This window comes from Lepidochelys olivacea, assembly GCF_965140295.1.
Source record: "Lepidochelys olivacea isolate rLepOli2 genome assembly, chromosome: 26".
NCBI classification, from domain to species: domain Eukaryota; kingdom Metazoa; phylum Chordata; order Testudines; family Cheloniidae; genus Lepidochelys; species Lepidochelys olivacea.
Window position 1 is genome coordinate 6998771 of NC_140436.1, and position 17742 is coordinate 7016512.

The 17742-nt window shown below is 43.8% G+C and overlaps 1 protein-coding gene across 1 annotated transcript in view; it reads left to right on the plus strand.

Moving 5' to 3' along the window:
- The first annotated feature begins 6736 nt into the window (after positions 1-6736).
- LOC311513511 (zinc metalloproteinase-disintegrin-like NaMP) overlaps positions 6737-17742 on the plus strand; it is a 50866-nt gene continuing 39860 nt past the window's right edge. The window contains exon 1 of the mRNA XM_084615400.1: positions 6737-6870. Coding sequence (XP_084471526.1) covers positions 6819-6870 — 52 coding nt within the window. The 5' untranslated portion in view covers positions 6737-6818. The remainder of the gene's footprint in view (positions 6871-17742) is intronic.

Genomic DNA, 17742 nt, shown 5'->3' on the forward strand with positions numbered 1-17742 from the left:
CCTCAACTTCAATTCTCCCCGTAGGAACATTGACCAAAAATAAAAAAAAATAAATAAAAATGGAAACAGACAGTTTCCCATGGAAAATTTCAATTTTGACAGAACTATATTTTCCTGTGGGAACATTTTTGGCAATACAAATTTTGACCAGCTTTAATATTAACGTTCCCTTGTGTTTTCTAATCTATCATAATGCTACCAAACCTACCTCTCCAACAAAGCCCATATGGGTAGATAGGAAGTGTTAGAGTCACAGATCAAGTGTGGCTGGCAGGGCCTTTCCAGATGGCCTCTCGCTTCTAGCACCAGAACCTATTATCATGTCAGAGTTCTAGGAAGATGCATGGAGCTTATGAATAGTACAGTATAGTGTAGACATCAGAGTACAGCAGGAGGGATATCTGTGGGCCATATTTTAGTCTCAGGAAAATCAGAGTAACTGTGAGTTAATTCTGTTGCCTTGGGTCTAAAGCACCAGATTGAGACTCATGAAACCTTGGTTTTAGTTCCTGGCTCTGCCGTGAGCCTGCTGGATGGCCTTGGGAAAAGTCATTTTCCCTCTTTGTGCCTCCGTTTTCCCATCTGTGAAAGAGGGACGATGATATGGACCTCCTTTGTAAAGTACTTTAGGATCAACTGATGAAAAGTGCTATATAACAGCTAGATATTATTCTTAATAGATTCACTGGGCCAGCTTCTCATTCACAATAAGGCAGTGTAAAAGGACCTTAAAGTGGGCTTCAATTACATTCACACGCACTTTACACTATCAGAGCGGTGTAAAGGGTGCTTAATGTAAATGAAAATCAAGTCCACTCTGAATTAAACTGGCATAACAGAGAATTTGGCCCCTGCACCAGGTCAAAGCGGGTGTAAAGTTTTGTAGAATTTTAATCCACTCTTACATTCACTTTGCACACAGACGCAATGAAGTGGAGAACCAGGTTCAGAGCACTCGGCTTACGGGACCAAATCACTAGAAATGAAAGCTGTTTTCTTCTAGTCGATCAAGTCTGGAGTCCTGTTTCCAGCAGTGGCCAAAACCTGATGCTTCAGACAGAGGCCAAAGGCAAAATGCCCCTGGTTAATCATAGAATGTAGTATTTTGGAGGTGTGGGAAATTCTTTCCTGTCCCCTGTGGGTAAGAAGTCAATCACTTACCAGATAGGCCCTTTCTGTAACCTCCACATGTCAGCGGGGGTATATCACACAAAGGAACCCTTGTATTTTCTATCAGCTGTGACTCAGGTGTGGTAGGAGTCAGAAGAAGGAAGTTGTATTCACAGAAAACAAAAGAGCCAAATTCTCATCTCAGTTACACAGGGGGTAAATACAGAGCGACTCTGCTGAAGTCATTAATAGGCTTGATTCTTCACTGCTTTGTATCTTTTGTAGAGGCTTACATGTATACAAAGCAGGGTGACCAGATAGCAAGTGTGAAAAATCGGGATGGGGTGGGAATTAACAGGTGCCTCTATAAGACAAAGCCCCACATATCGGGACTGTCCCGATAAAATCGGGACATTTGGTCACCCTCATGCAAAGTAGGTGCATTCCTGGTTGAAGAACTTAAGTTTTTGTTGCATCAGGCCCCAAAAGCTGAAAGGGAAACTCCCATCGACTTCAGTGGTCGCAAGATTGGACCGATAGGAAAGATCAGGTAAAGCGTTCAGTATGCGCTGTATGTGACAAGCAATCGGACCCCATCGCACAAGCATCATCCAGGTTCAACTCTCTCTGCTTCCCGCTTTGCAAATAAATAAATAAATAAAGACAAAAGGGATGTGCCTGATGTTCTCTTCTGAACTTTTCCCAGTGAGGTGAATCCCCAAATTAAAATTAAGGACCAAATTGTGACCCAGCTTGCAGGGCAACACATAGGACCAAGAAGGTGTAACCGGCCCTTTCACCTGCTTGCACTGGCTAGCTATACCAGCGTTTGGAGCATGGACAGCAGACCCCTCAGGTGGCATGGAGTGGAGTAAGCCTCTGCTCCACTCCCCCAGTGCACGGGCAAGCACGGCTGCACTGATATGCTGGGGCAGAGAGGTGAGTATGCTGTCCTAGATGTAGTCCTGGAGTAGGGTGCTTCCTCGGTGGAGCATGGGAAGACCAGAATGTAGGTTGTGACTCTGAGGCCTTGTCTACACTACCAAGTTTTGTCTCCAAAACCCTCCTTTTGGCGACAGAACAGCAAGAGCGTACACACTACAATGGGGCTTTTGTCACGAAAAATGCCCAGTTTTGGCGACAAAAAACTTCCACCCCTACGAGAGACTTTTGTCTTTTCCTCTCCCTTTATTGTCCACTGCTGATTGTTTTGTCGACAGAACTGGCTTCCGCCAATATCCCACAATGCCTGCCCTGATTGCTCTGCTCAGTGTTTTGATCTCTGCTGCCCTGATGCACCCCTCCCCTTTCAAAGCTCTGGGAAGTACCTGTGTGCTGCTCCCTTTGGGGAACAAACAAAGGGCAAATCATTGGAATGCTCCTGTTCTGCCCTGCGCTAGGAACACAGCAGCAGCCAGGGGGAGGGGGACAGGCTGCTGGGCTGTTTTGCCATTCCTCAGCAGGGAGAGCTCACAGAGCTACTCATGATTCTGCTCTCAGCAGCTGAGGGGGCTGTGGGAGAACTCTGAGAGAAACCCAAGATGCCCAGTGATCGGCTCTTCCCTCCCCGCACTGCACTGTGGGATACATTCCAACGGTGCATTGCTCACCCTGTCGATGATGGTGTCCCCAGTGTGGATGTGATCTGTCGACAGAGGGAGCAAGTGTGAAAACCCTTTGGCGATTTTTGTTTTGTCGTCTTTTGGGTGTCGACATAAGTTTTGTCAACAAAACTTGGTCGTGTAGAAAAGCCCTGAGTCACAGTCTTGCTTCCTTCTCTGCTCTGAGGCCAGCATAACTACTTGCTGCCCCTTTGCAAAGCCACACCTTGATTTGATTTTAAAGGAGAAAGGAACATCTTCTAAAAGAAGAGTCTGATAACAGAGCCTGATCCTCCATTGCTTTGCCTTATCGTTTACACTGCACACTTTGCATGGGTGCAAATGACGACTTAAATGATGATTTACTTGGGATTGGTCCTGGTCTGAGCAGGGAATTGGACTAGATGACCTCCTGAGGTCTCTTCCAACCCTAATATTCTATGATTCTGTGACTCGAGATGCAGGGCAATGGGGAATCGGGCCCCTATTAAGACAAATTGTTAGGAAAAGTTAAAAGAACAAGGAGTACTTGTGGCACCTTAGAGACTAACAAATTTATTTGGGCATAAGCTTTCTCCTGCAACGTGTGCGGTGTCAGTCTTATTCCTCTTACGCACTGATGCGGTCAAAGGATGAGGTAAACAAAATACAGTAAACCTAGCCGAATTGGGCAGGAAGCTGTAATGATAAATGAATTCCTTTGAAATAAAAGGGGAAGGAAGGAATAGAGGGAGGGACCTAGGACAGAGTTTTCATGATCATCTACTTAGATTATGCATATGCTGTTCCACAAGACAGAAAGCATCCCAGCCTCAAAGAGTTTGTGATCTAAGGCCCTTCCTTAGATTATAAATGGGCCTGAGTGGGAAGTGAGGGGACTCAGTATCACACAGGAGAGACTGGTTTCAGAGTAACAGCCGTATTAGTCTGTATTCGCAAAAAGAAAAGGAGTACTTGTGGCACCTTAGAGACTAACCAATTTATTTGAGCATAAGCTTTCGTGAGCTACAGCTCACTTCATCGGATGCATACCATGGAAACTGCAGCAGACTTTATATATACACAGAGAATATGAAACAATACCTCCTCCCACCCCACTGTCCTGCTGGTAATAGCTTATCTAAAGTGATCATCAGGTGGGCCATTTCCAGCACAAATCCAGGTTTTCTCACCCTCCACCCCCCCACACAAATTCACTCTCCTGCTGGTGATAGCCCATCCAAAGTGACAACTCTTTACACAATGTGCATGACAATCAAGTTGGGCTATTTCCTGCACAAATCCAGGTTTTCTCACATCCCCCCAACCCCCATACACACACAAACTCACTCTCCTGCTGGTAATAGCTCATCCAAACTGACCACTCTCCAAGTTTAAATCCAAGTTAAACCAGAACATCTGGGGGGGAGGGGGGACAAGAGGGGAGGACAAGAGGTCCTCTTGTTTTTTCCTCCCCCCCCCCCAGATGTTCTGGTTTAACTTGGATTTAAACTTGGAGAGTGGTCAGTTTGGATGAGCTATTACCAGCAGGAGAGTGAGTTTGTGTGTGTATGGGGGTGGGGGGGATGTGAGAAAACCTGGATTTGTGCAGGAAATAGCCCAACTTGATTGTCATGCACATTGTGTAAAGAGTTGTCACTTTGGATGGGCTATCACCAGCAGGAGAGTGAATTTGTGTGGGGGGGTGGAGGGTGAGAAAACCTGGATTTGTGCTGGAAATGGCCCACCTGATGATCACTTTAGATAAGCTATTACCAGCAGGACAGTGGGGTGGGAGGAGGTATTGTTTCATATTCTCTGTGTATATATAAAGTCTGCTGCAGTTTCCATGGTATGCATCCGATGAAGTGAGCTGTAGCTCACGAAAGCTTATGCTCAAATAAATTGGTTAGTCTTACAGGAGAGACTCCGCACCTTGTGAGATTGGACCTTAATACAACTAAGACCAAACAGGGTAAGCTAGGCGAATGCAGGGAGACCAAGAGAGGGGAAGGCTTCATGGAAGATGTAGGTTTTATGGAAGGATTTAAGGGACAGAGCCAAAAGTCCCTTGAAGACAATAGCAAGACTTCCACTGAATTAACTGGGCTACAGATTAGCTGTAGAGAAAAAGGGAGGAGATGCTGGGCTGGCAAGAACTTGGCATTAACTTGGGTTTGAATAGAGACTGGGAATGGCTGGGTCATTACACATATTCAATCTATTTCCTTAAATTAAGTATCCTCACACCTTCTTGTCAACTGTCTAAATGGGCCATCTTGATTATCACAAGAAAAGTATTTTTCTCCTGCTGATAATAGCTCATCTTAACTAATTAGCCTCTCAGTTTGTATGGTACCTTCCAACTTATCTGTATGTGTGTGTGTATATATATATATCTATCTTTTTACCATATGTTCCCTTTTATGCATCCGATGAAGTGGGCTGTAGCCCACAAAAGCTTATGCTCTAATAAATTTGGTAGAGTTACACACCCACTTTGCAATACCTTTAGCTTAGTGTAATGACTACAAAAAGTACCAGGCAACAGAGAATTGGGCCCTTGTCTTGGAATCTGTTTTTATTAAATTTCTACCTCTACTGATAGACTTACATATTGCAATCAGCCTTGGACTTGTCCTACTAATCCTTGTGAAACTAGACTCTACTAAGGAAAGCTCAGTGTATTGAGACTTACAATACTGATTAACAGACAGACAGACCGACCCCGAACTCTCACTGCACCCTGTAGATCAAATACATGTTCTCAAATGTTTTTAACCAAGGGTTAAAACTGAAAAACATGGAGGTTAATACCAATATTTCCAAATGGGGATGCTTCAAGATAGACACCTAAATCTATGTGTAAACACCTAAGTAAGGCCTGTTCTTCACTTGAAAGCTTTACTGGTAAAACTACTTCTGTTAGGAGATGGGATTTTTACTGATCTTGTTATAGCAGGGGGGAAAAAAAACACTGAGTGTGGACAGAGTTGTATTGTATAAAGATGGCTTATACCAATATAAAGAAAAGGAGGACTTGTGGCACCTTAGAGACTAACAAATGTATTTGAGCATAAGCTCTCGTGAGCTACGGCTCACTTCATCGGATGCATAAGTCCTCCTTTTCTTTTTGCGAATACAGACTAACACAGCTGCTACTCTGAAACCTGTCCTTATACCAATATAGTTAGGACACTTCTCAAAGCCAAACTGGCATAAAGCAAGTTACACTGGTATAGTTAAAGCAGTACAACTTTGCAGCGTAGACAAGTTTTAAGTTGTAGAAACTTACTTTGTTTCTTTCCCTCTAGATTTTTGACTTCCTGGTTGTTCTCATTAGTTATATCATGAATTCCATTTTCACTTCCCAATCTTCAAATCCTCTGTAATTATGAATCTACATCATCAGCCCAAAACGAACATCACTAATGCAGGCGTCATGGGGGAGGGGACACAAGTGCAGTGTTTATAAAATGGAAATGATTCGTAGACTGGCCATTACTTTCCCCTTACTTATTGCTCAGAGCCCTACCCTTCCTTACATGTTAAATGTTAATCAGCACAAACTGAAATTCACATTGATTAAATGCTGATAAGTCAGGACCTGAAATCTTTGTGGTGCTGAAATCCATTGCATATCTTTAATTCTCCATGGAAGGAAGGTGCTCAACATTCCAGTCTCTTATCCTCTCTTCCCTAGCCCTGTATTTACACATGAAGGCATGAATGTACATATAATCCCAACTCTAATGGCATAAAAAGAATTGTAAGCAGCCATGTCTGTTTTCTACCAGCCAGGCTAAATAAAAACAAACAGTCTTCGGACAACTCCAGTCCCTTTGGCGATAGGCACTAGGTCTGTGAAATCATTTGAAAGAAGCAATCAATATATCACAATTCAAGTGACACCAACTCACTGGCAGGAACTTCCGCATGCAGTGGCATTGCTGTAACTTGAAAATTGTGCAACACCTTTAGTAAACACTTCCTCATGTAAGAACAAGAATAAAGCTGAAGGACTCATTCTCCCTCCTTCACTGCAGAAGGCAGGGCAGGTTAAAGTAGGAAGAAGCTAGAGGCCAGTCTTTCTCAAAGCAAGGACACCGCTTTCCAGGCTTAGCTGAAATGATTAAAGTATTTCTTATTTCTACAGTTTTGCTCCTTTCTCAACACCGAGGTAAGTTTTTTCCCCTTTTATCAAATCGCTGCTAAGTACAGTGACAGATAAGTTTCTATAGCTTTTGTAAGCTTTTAATTATTAACAGGTGGCTGATACTGAAGAACCATGATTGCATTTGTTGTACTCACACCAGATGAAGTCACTTGAAGACAATGGCATTGCTGAATATAGAGGTTTTTGTTTCACGACTCAAGTTAACAAGTAATCATTAAAATTCTTGAGAAAGGCAGATTAGTAAAGAAAATATTTACCCGATTGACTAAACTGGACACAAATTGACTCAAGACTTGGAACAAGTTTGTTCTGAGGAAGTGAGAAAGCCATTTTTTCAACAATTGTGAGAGAATGTATTCAACTTGGATAATTTGTTGCATTTACAACATTTTAATTGTAAAAGAAATAATTTTACTGGAATTAAATGAACAGAAGTCCTCTACTTGCAATTGAAATAGAATGATAAACATGTAATATTTATGTAGCACCAGGATAATACCTTGAGATCACCCGGAATATGATTAAATAGTTATATATTAAATCCTTTCAATAGTAAGTAAGTATAATTATTTAACCATATTCTATATGAGGTGCCATACATTAGTTTTTGAGTGTATTCTTGCTTGCTTGCTATTTGAATCAGGAGCAGATTTTCAGAACATGACATGCACAAATATGCACAAATTTGCACACGCGATTCATGGTCACTTGGACTTGTAATGGTCTTCAGTGCACACATATATTATGTATAGAATTAAACAGAAGTGTGTATGGAATTATATGCATTTTCTTGTGAAGAGTTCTGAAAATCTTCCCCTTGAGACTTTATATATCTTGATCAAACAGATTTCATTTTCATATGTAGATCCACACTAACTGGTGGTCTTAATTCCTGATTTAAGATGGTTGGGAAATTGCAGTATTTATTTACGCCTTATCACCAATTTTTTAACCTGTTGTAACAGATCCAGACTAAACTTCTTGCTCAGAAAAAACTGAGTTAAAATCATGCCTGAAGCAAAACAAGATGACACCGAACATTCACTCTGAAGAACTGACTCTAGGAAAACTATTAGAAACAGAACAAAATATAACTGCTTACTTAACATACCCAGAATCTTGTAGCTAAAAATCCACATTTGAAATACAACACAAAGGTATTAAACCATAAGGCTTGTCTTGACTAGAGAAAAGGTCAGGTTTAGATCAGGCTACCTAGCGAAACCCAACCTAACTTGAGCAACGGAGGCTGTAATTTGACTTGCTAAAAATCAAGCTAAAGGCGTTACCCTGAATCTGCAATAGGAAGTTTTGGTTAGGTTGATTTCAGTGACACCACTCAAAGACTTTTCCTCTTCTAGACAAAACCAAACAAGGGGCTGTTTCAGCAACTCATACTCTCTGATTAGTGCTCGCCCACACAAGTAGTCCTATTATTCACTGAAGAGATCCACTGATTTCACTGAAACTATTTACATAAGGAAGTACTTCTCAAATGGAGTAGCTGGAAAATCAGACCCATAGAACGCAACGTTCGCTGGGTGCTGAGCTCTTTTGAAAATCTGGCTACAAGGGTCACAATGGGGTCCTGAGCACTTAGGAAAATCTGGGCTTTATTTATGTGATTAAAATAGGAGCCGACCTATTTTTGAAATTCTGGTCCCAAATGTAGGTGCTGAACCCTTGAAAATTTGTCCTTTAGGGTGAAATTCACCCCCCTGCAACGGGATTAAAGGGGGCCTATGTGGTATATAGGCCTTGTGATGTCTCATAGGACAGAATCTGATTTTCAGAGACTCTGAACACCTTCAAGAGAAGTCACATGTGCAGAGCACCTCTGAAAATCAGGTCATGATACACTGATGTTCTTCAGTGCAGAAGCTGAAAAATTCTTCTTCTGACCCTTAGTAAGCTCTTCATTACCACAATACCTCTAGCACGTACTTCACTACTGCACAGTCAGACTACAACATATCCACGTACACAAGGGGAGATGGAAAAAGGCCATTGGGGTCATCTAAGATGTCTCTCCTGCCACCTCCGTCATGGACATGTATGTTCCCTACTTTTCAGCATATTTGCCAAAGCTTTGCCCAGTCCATTTTAAATGCCACCACAGCGAGTCAAACATGTCATTGAACTAGAAACTTTCCATGGGAATGTGTCAATTTCAACAAAGTTTCAGTTTTTTAAAAACAAAAGTTGAAATGAAGCGTTTTGACCTTTTCAGAACAAAGCCTTTTGAAGGTATGCGTTGAAATGACTTTTCATTTCAAAATGTATTTTAGTTTATATTATAAATTATGATACAGCATAACATTTTAAAAAGTCAAAAATCAGAACAAAGCATTTCAACTTTAACACAATGAAATGTTTTGAATGGCCCAATACAATGTCTGCCCCCCGCCCCAATCATTTTCTGGGAAACTTTGATTTTTTTTTTGTTTTCATTCCAATTTGGACCCAGGAGACCCAGACCCAGATTCTAGTTCTGCACATCTTAATGCCCTTTCACTCGAGTGATCCTAATGAATTTTGGACATGGTTCCATGCTACAGACAGGGATATCAAGAGCTTGCACACCACATCACAGTGGTACTAGTATATGATCCACACTGGGCATGATCTGTCCAAAACAGGAGAGTAGCTGTCGTCCAGTGCAGGGGTTCTCAAACTTCATTGACTGTGACCCCATTCTGACAACAAAAATTACTACACGACCCCAGGAGGGGGGACTGAAGCATGAGCCCACCCAATTGGGGGGCCAAAGGTGAAACCCCAGGGCTTGTAACCTGAGCCCCACCACCCCCAGCTGAAGCCTGACCCCAGGCAGTGGGATTCGGGCTTGGGCTTCAGCCCCGGACCCCAGACAATCTAACTCCAAACCTGGTGACCCCATTAAAACAGGGTCACGATCCACTTTGGGGTCCTGACCCACAGTTTGAGAACTGCTGGATTAGAGGATGAGGAAACAAGAGCATCTTGGGAAACAAGAGCGGCTCTTCCTATAGATATTCGAGACTATTTCATGACTCAGTTCTGGATTGGTGACAAAGAACCTATAGGGATATGGAGATCTAACTGGTCCAGAGTAGCCATAATACTCTGATCCAGCAGTTAGGATTGGCTGAACCTCCGTGGTACCAGTATTAGTCATTCTAATGTAGTGGGGACGGCATAGTCATTTACATTCAGATCACTTTGCAACACTGTGATGTTGCACTCTGTATGATTTTGTGAAAGTATGCTGATGAGTGTGACTATAATGTAATTAAAATATGCTTCATGCAAAAGGTCTCTTGTAAGTTATCATTACAAAGCTTATAATCTACTGAGTGTGGTCATTCTATGTATATAAATATATACCTCTTGTATCTGAAACTAGAAATATGAACTATAACTCCAAGGTCCTATTGTAGTTATGCAGAGTGTGGGCCATTAATGGTGGGTTGGAATCTTAATGGCTCCCATTAACCAGGACAATTAACTGTAGATGGCTCTGTTTTACTACAGCAGCCGTGTTAGTCTGTATTCGCAAAAAGAAGAGGAGTACTTGTGGCACCTTTGAGCATAAGCTTTCGTGAGCTACAGCTCACTTCATCAGATGCAATCTGTGGAAAATGATGATTGATTGCATGCTTATGCATGAGCCTATGCTCAAATAAATTTGTTTGTCTCTAAGGTGCCACAAGTACTCCTTTTCTTTCTGTTTTACTTGTAAGTCTTCCTGTATACCTGTATGCTGGCAAGTGGGTAATGAAGTCTTACAGTGACATGTGATCATGTCACCTGAACTGGAATCCATCTTTAACCTGGTGCTTTTCCATTGAGGAGAGGTGGGAACCCAGAGGGACAAAGGATTCCTGCCTTATGCAAAAGATATATAAAGAGGGTGGAACAGAACAAAGAGGCAGCCATCATGAGAAATCTGCTAGCGAGCACCTGAGCTGGAACAAGGGCTGTTCCAGGGGAAAGGATTGTGCCCAGACTCGAAAGGTGTCCAGTCTGTGAAAGAAACTTATTGAAATATCTCTAAGGGTGAGATTTTATCTGTATTCCATTTTTATTACTGTACTAGACTTAGACTTGCATGTTTTATTTTATTTTGCTTGGTAATTCACTTTGTTCTGTCTGTTACTACTTGGAACCACTGAAATCCTACTTGCTCTATTTAATAAAATCACTTAATACTTATTAATTAACCCAGACTATGCATTAATACCAGGGGCAAACAGTTGAGCATCGCTCTTTATCAGTGTTATAGAGGGCGAACAATTTACGAGTTTACCCTGTATAAGCTTTATACAGGGTAAAACGGATTTATTTGGGGTTTGGACCCCATTGGGAATTCGGCATCTGAGTGTCAAGGACAGGCACATTTCCTAAGTTGCTTTCAATCAAGCCTGCAGCTTTGGGGGGATGTGGTTCAGACCCTGGCTCTGTGTTGGAGCAGACTGGCGTGTCTGGCTCAGCAGGACACGATGCTGGAGACCCAAGCTGGCAAGGCAGGAAAGCAGGGGCAGAAGTAGTCTTTGCATATCAGGTGGCAGCTCCCAGGGGGTTTCTGTGATCCAACCCGTCACAGTGGTGTAGTCGGGCAGGATCTGTGCACAGCAGATTGCTTTGAGGTAGCGGTAGTGATTTTAAGTAAGTTTTAAGTGTAGTGGCTGGAGAACAGACAAAGTGGTTCCTGTTTGGTTATTTTCTGTTTGCTTATTTTGGGCAAGGGAAGTAGGGACAGAAAAGGAAGCAAAATAAGTAAGAGGGAAGATCAGAAGAAGCTAAAACTGCACAGGTCGTAAATTGCCCAGAAAGGCTGAACACTGGGTGCTGTGAAAGTCTCTGTTAACGAAGAAGCCCCTGAGCTGAGTGCATCTGTTTCAGTGAACTGAAGATGGGTGTGCTCCAACCTCTGTGTCTGTGCTATCCTTGCAACAAAGCCCGTTGCCAACTGTGTCCACATATCTATTGAGGGGACACCATCATAGGGCCTAATCACATCAGCCACACTATCAGAGGCTCATTCACCTGCACATCTACCAATGTGATATATGCCATCATGTGCCAGCAATGCCCCTCTGCCATGTACATTGGGCAAACTGGACAGTCTCTACATAAAAGAATAAATGGACACAAATCAGATGTTAAGAATTATAACATTCATAAACCAGTTGGAGAACACTTCAATCTGTCTGGTCACTCGATTTCTGATCTTAAAGTGACTATCCTTCAACAAAAAAACTTCGAAAACAGACTCCAAGGAGAGACTGCTGAATTGGAATTAATTTGCAAATTGGATACAATTAACTTAGGCTTGAAGAGAGACTGGGAGTGGTTGAGTCATTATACTAAGTAAAACTATTTCCCCTTGTTTATCCCCCCCTCCGCAGTTCCTCAGATGTTCTTGTTAACTCCTGGAAATGTGCTGCAAATGGCCCACCTTGATTATCACTTCAAAAGGTTTTCTCTCCCCCCACCCCACTCTCCTGCTAGTAATAGCTCATCTTAAGTGATCACTCTCCTTACAATGTGTATTTTTTCTCGGTCTGTGTGTATATAAAATCTCCTCACTGTACTTTCCACTTTATGCATCCGATGAAGTGAGCTGTAGCTCACGAAAGCTTATGCTCAAATACATTTGTTAGTCTCTAAGGTGCCACAAGTACTCCTTTTCTTTGTGCTGAAGCTGACTGGAGTGTCTTAACTTAGCTAGACAAGAGTGAAGGGGTGCCTGTTTTGGCAGGAGGGGGTTCCTCTGTGGTATCCCAGCTCATTGAGTGACAGTCTAAAGGGAAAACAAATGGAAATTGATGTGCAATTTGCCCAGGAAAAGGCTGCCCTGGAAAAAGAAAAGGTTGCCCACCAGCAAACCCTGGATTTAAAAGACAAAGCTATTAAGACCCAGAAGCATGAACTGGCTGTAATGGAGTGGAAGAGGTGCACAGAGACATGTATCCTGGAGTGGGAAGTGGGGGTCCTGGTGACTCCTGCGGTGAGAACAAAGCCCAAAGACTCTGGAGCTGGAAGCAAACCCAACCTGAGTGAACGGGGCAGGGGGGAATTTTGCTGGCTAGTGAAAGGTCTGTCATAGCTGGTAACTGTGAGCCCGCAGTTGCATCAAGGTCTCTTTCCCTTTTGGGGGACACAGGCGTGTCTCCCCCGAGGGGAGCCCAAAAACCCTGGCTCTGGGTTGGAGCAAACTGGCGTGTCTGGCTGAGCAAGACAGGGTGCTGGAGTCCTACGCTGGCAGGGGCAGAAGTAGTCTTGGCACATCAGGTGGCAGCTCCCAGGGGGTTTCTGTGATCCAGCCCGTCACAAACACAATGGCTAATATTGCTCAGAAGGCAGCACAGGATAACATTTTTGGCGACTACATATTTCCCCAGCCTGGCAGCTTCTTCTAGCAGCAGCAATGCAAGAACTAGGAGACATATTGCCCATTGGCCCAGAACACTCTGGGGCCAGGTGCAGCCTCTTTCTGCGGGGAATAATAAAGGGGCCTTCCTTCCCATTGTGAGACTATTTCTGATCGCCTTATAAAGTAAAGTGAATGCATTTCAGCAGTTTTAGCTGAGCTGTTTGTTCTGTGGATACAGAATAGCGTTTCGAGGACACAAAGCGCGATCTTCTCTGGAATAGTTTAGACCTGGGGTTCTCAAACTTCATTGCACCGCGATCCCCTTCTGACAACAAAAATTACTACATGACCCCAGGAGGGGGGTCCAAAGCCTGAGCCCCGCCACCCTGAAGGGGGCAAAGCTGAAGCCCAAGGCTTCAGCCACAGGCAGGGGGCCTATAACCTGAGCCCCGCCCTGCATAGTGGGGCTTGGGCTTTGGCCCTGAGTAGTGAGGCTTGGGCTTGGGCCCTAGCCCCAGCAAGTCTAATCCCAGCTATGGCAACCCCATTAAAATGGGGTCCCGACCCACAGTTTGAGAACCGCTGGTCCAGTGCATCAGTCATATGGCTTCTGCTATCTCAAAGCTTGTTGAAAGGGAGATCATGGTAGATGGAAATAATGTACGAGTAACAGATTCACAGCAGCCACCTGGGATAGGAAGATAGATGGACTCGTGTATATTCCCACATATATGATCAACATCACAAAGGAATCTGTAGCAATCCAGAACAATCAAGTTCTTCCTGAAGGAACTATCTTAGAAGACCCCTATGCAACTGGTCTGTTACAGCTATTATGTTTTATGCTAATAGTACTTAATCGTACACTAGATGCTACCCAATATGCAGAAGTTCTCTGCTGCAAAGAGATTAAAAACTAAGGTAGACCCTGACTCAGGAAAGCATCTCTATCCAGGACAACACTTAAGCATGTGCTTAAGTCCCATTGGACTTATAGTTAAGTACAACTGGAAAAAGGCTAATGTAGTGCCCATCTTTAAAAAAGGGAAGAAGGAGGATCCTGGGAACTACAGGCCAGTCAGCCTCACCTCAGTCCCTGGAAAAATCATGGAGCAGGTCCTCAAGGAATTAATTCTGAAGCACTTAGAGGAGAGGAAAGTGGTCAGGAACAGTCAGCATGGATTCACCAAGGGCAAGTCATGCCTGACTAATCTAATTGCCTTCTATGACGAGATAACTGGCTCTGTGGATGAAGGGAAAGCAGTGGATGTGTTGTTCCTTGACTTTAGCAAAGCTTTTGACACGGTCTACCACAGTATTCTTGCCAGCAAGTTAAAAAAGTATGGGCTGGATGAATGGACTATAAGGTGGATAGAAAGCTGGCTAGATTGTCGGGCTCAACTGGTAGTGATCAATGGATCCATGTCTAGTTGGCAGCCGGTATCAAGTGGAGTGCCCCAAGGGTCGGTCCTGGGGCTGGTTTTGTTCAATATCTTCATAAATGATCTGGAGGATGGTGTGGATTGCACCCTCAGCAAGTTTGCAGATGACACTAAACTGGGAGGAGAGGTAGATACGCTGGAGGGTAGGGATAGGATACAGAGGGCCCTAGACAAATTGGAGGATTGGGCCAAAAGAAATCTGATGAGGTTCAACAAGGACAAGTGCAGAGTCCTGCACTTAGGACGGAAGAATCCAATACATCGCTACAGACTAGGGACCGAATGGCTCAGTAGCAGTTCTGCAGAATAGGACCTAGGGGTTACAGTGGACGAGAAGCTGGATATGAGTCAACAGTGTGCCCTTGTTGCCAAGAAGGCCAATGGCATTTTGGGATGTATACATAGGGGCATTGCCAGCAGATCGAGGGATGTGATCATTCCCCTCTATTTGACACTGGTGAGGCCTCATCTGGAGTACTGTGTCCAGTTTTGGGCCCCACACTTCAAGAAGGATGTGGAAAAATTGGAAAATGTCCAGCGGAGGGCAACAAAAATGATTAGGGGACTGGAACACATGAGTTATGAGGAGAGGCTGAGGGAACTGGGGATGTTTAGTCTGCGGAAGAGAAGAGTGAGGGGGGATTTGATAGCTGCTTTCAACTACCTGAAAGGGGGTTCCAAAGAGGATGGATCTAGACTGTTCTCTGTGGTAGCTGATGACAGAACAAGGAGTAATGGTCTCAAGTTGCAGTGGGGGAGACTTAGGTTGGATATTAGGAAAAACTTTTGCACTAGGAGGGTGGTGAAACACTGGAATGCGTTACCTAGGGAGGTGGTGGAATCTCCTTCCTTAGAAGTTTTTAAGGTCAGGCTTGACAAAGCCCTGGCTGGGATGATTTAATTGGGGATCGGTCCTGCTTTGAGCAGGGGGTTGGACTAGATGACCTCCTGAGGTCCCTTCCGACCCTGATATTCTATGATTCTATGGGCCTAAGTGCTTTCATGCATTGCGGGCTCAGATATAATGCAACAAAGGGGTTGTACAGAAGGTTGGAGAAGTGAGCCCAGGGTTAAGATCATGGGGTTACTCAGCAGAGGCCGGTGTAGAGCATGATGGAGTAATATTTAGAGTAAACAGACATTAGCTGTCACTAGTATATAAAAGATACACAGGTGCCACATATCCTGTGCAGCCTGAGCGGAAATTGTATTTATGTTTCTGAGTGGGAGAAATAATCACAATTAACCTGTTAACATGAAATAGATCAGATTTTTCAAAAACACTCATGCGCTTTGAGACAGACCTCGGAGCAGTGCACAGAAGAAAGATGCTCTGCCCCAGTCTGAGTTTGTCGAGTGTAACAGAGGGATCTAGAAGCAAGATCAGATCTAGCCAGAGCTACAGGCTTAGCTAATAATTTAATAAGGACGGGGCTCCCACAGCCAAATCCACAATGCCCATCTGAAATGCAATCTGCTCTCCTGCCCTTGCACTGAGCTCAGCATTATACCCAATAGAGATCTGAGAGTCCTGAGACGAGAATTTTGCTCTTCAAGTAGGACAGAAGACACACACTGCCAAAAGAGCACTGGTAACATGACTAGGGCCAGACTATGATAGCACAAGGGGGGAAGTGAAGGGATGAGGAGACGACTCTGCATAAGGAAGGTACAATTCAAGCTCCTGGGCCCTCCTCAGCGCAAGGTCAACTCCTTGCTGTCATCCATTTGGTTGCAATCCACCCGAAAAGAGCCATGGTCCTGCTCCCATCTGCACACCAAGCAGTGAAAATAGCCAGATGCACTGTGTGTGGGGAAAGTCGGGGGAGAAGGATAGCCTGCTGCACCTTCCTTAGAATCATGGAACATCAGGGTTGAAAGGGACCTCAGGACATCTAGTCCAACCTCCTGCTCAAAGCAGGACCAATCCCCAACTAAATCATCCCAGCCAGGGCTTTGTCAAGCCTGACTTTAAAAACCTCAAAGGAATGAGATTCCACCACCTCCCTAGGTAACGCATTCCAGTGTTTCACCACCCTCCTAGTGAAAAAGTTTTTCCTAATATCCAACCTAAACCTCCCACACTGCAACTTGAGACCATTACTCTTGGCGTCCTTAACACAATGCCCACCCATACCTACTCACCAGCCCCCATGACAGCCGGATGCACCTGCCCCAAAGAACTATCTGCCCTCGAGCTAACACTGAGTTGATGCAGCTCTGAATTGCCCCCAGTGCGGGCAGGTGCCCATCAAGGTACAATCTGACCCTTAATACGGACTGCAGCTTTCCCATACAATAATGGCGCAGGAGACAACTGCCGGGTATTGCAAATTGTGCACATACCGATGTACTGACTAACCATGAGGCTCCCTGATTATGTAACTGGTTTCCTTGTATTCTGGCACGGTGAGTAGTGTTGTGCACATCTGTTCACAATGAAGCGTGCTATCAGTCAGCCATTGCCAAAGTTTCATAGCCTCAGGGCCTTTTAGCATTTAACTCACCCTGGGCTTGGATATCGACAGAGCTTTTGTGTGAATCTGAAGAACATTTAAATAGCCTCAAAAGGAGTGAACTCGATTTGTCCAACCCCAAAGGCCATACTAATACATATGCTTAGCTGGATAAAATATCCATATTCTACCAACTGATACTTCTAGTATGCAAGCACCTGTATGCCGTCTGTGAAATGAATTTTTCCCCGATGATAGTTCCCTTTGAAATTTTTCTGATTTTGGCATACAAAGATTCAGATTTTCGGGTTTTCAGTGACAACCGCCCCCCCCTTTTTTGGGACAAAACCAGAACTTTTTTGGCAAAATTTCTGTTTCATTGACAAGCCATTTTCCATAGAAAAAAAGATATTTTGCTGGAAATTTTTCAACTTACTCTAGTGAGAAAGGGCAGAGCAAAATGGTTAGATCACATGCCTAGCCATCTGGCCTCTTGGAGTTTATTCTCAGCTCTGCCACTGACTCACTATGCAACTTACTTATCCTTTCTATGCCTAAGTTTACCCACCTCCAAAATAGGGCTAATAAAAAGACCTGTCTCACACCCGTGTTTTGAGAC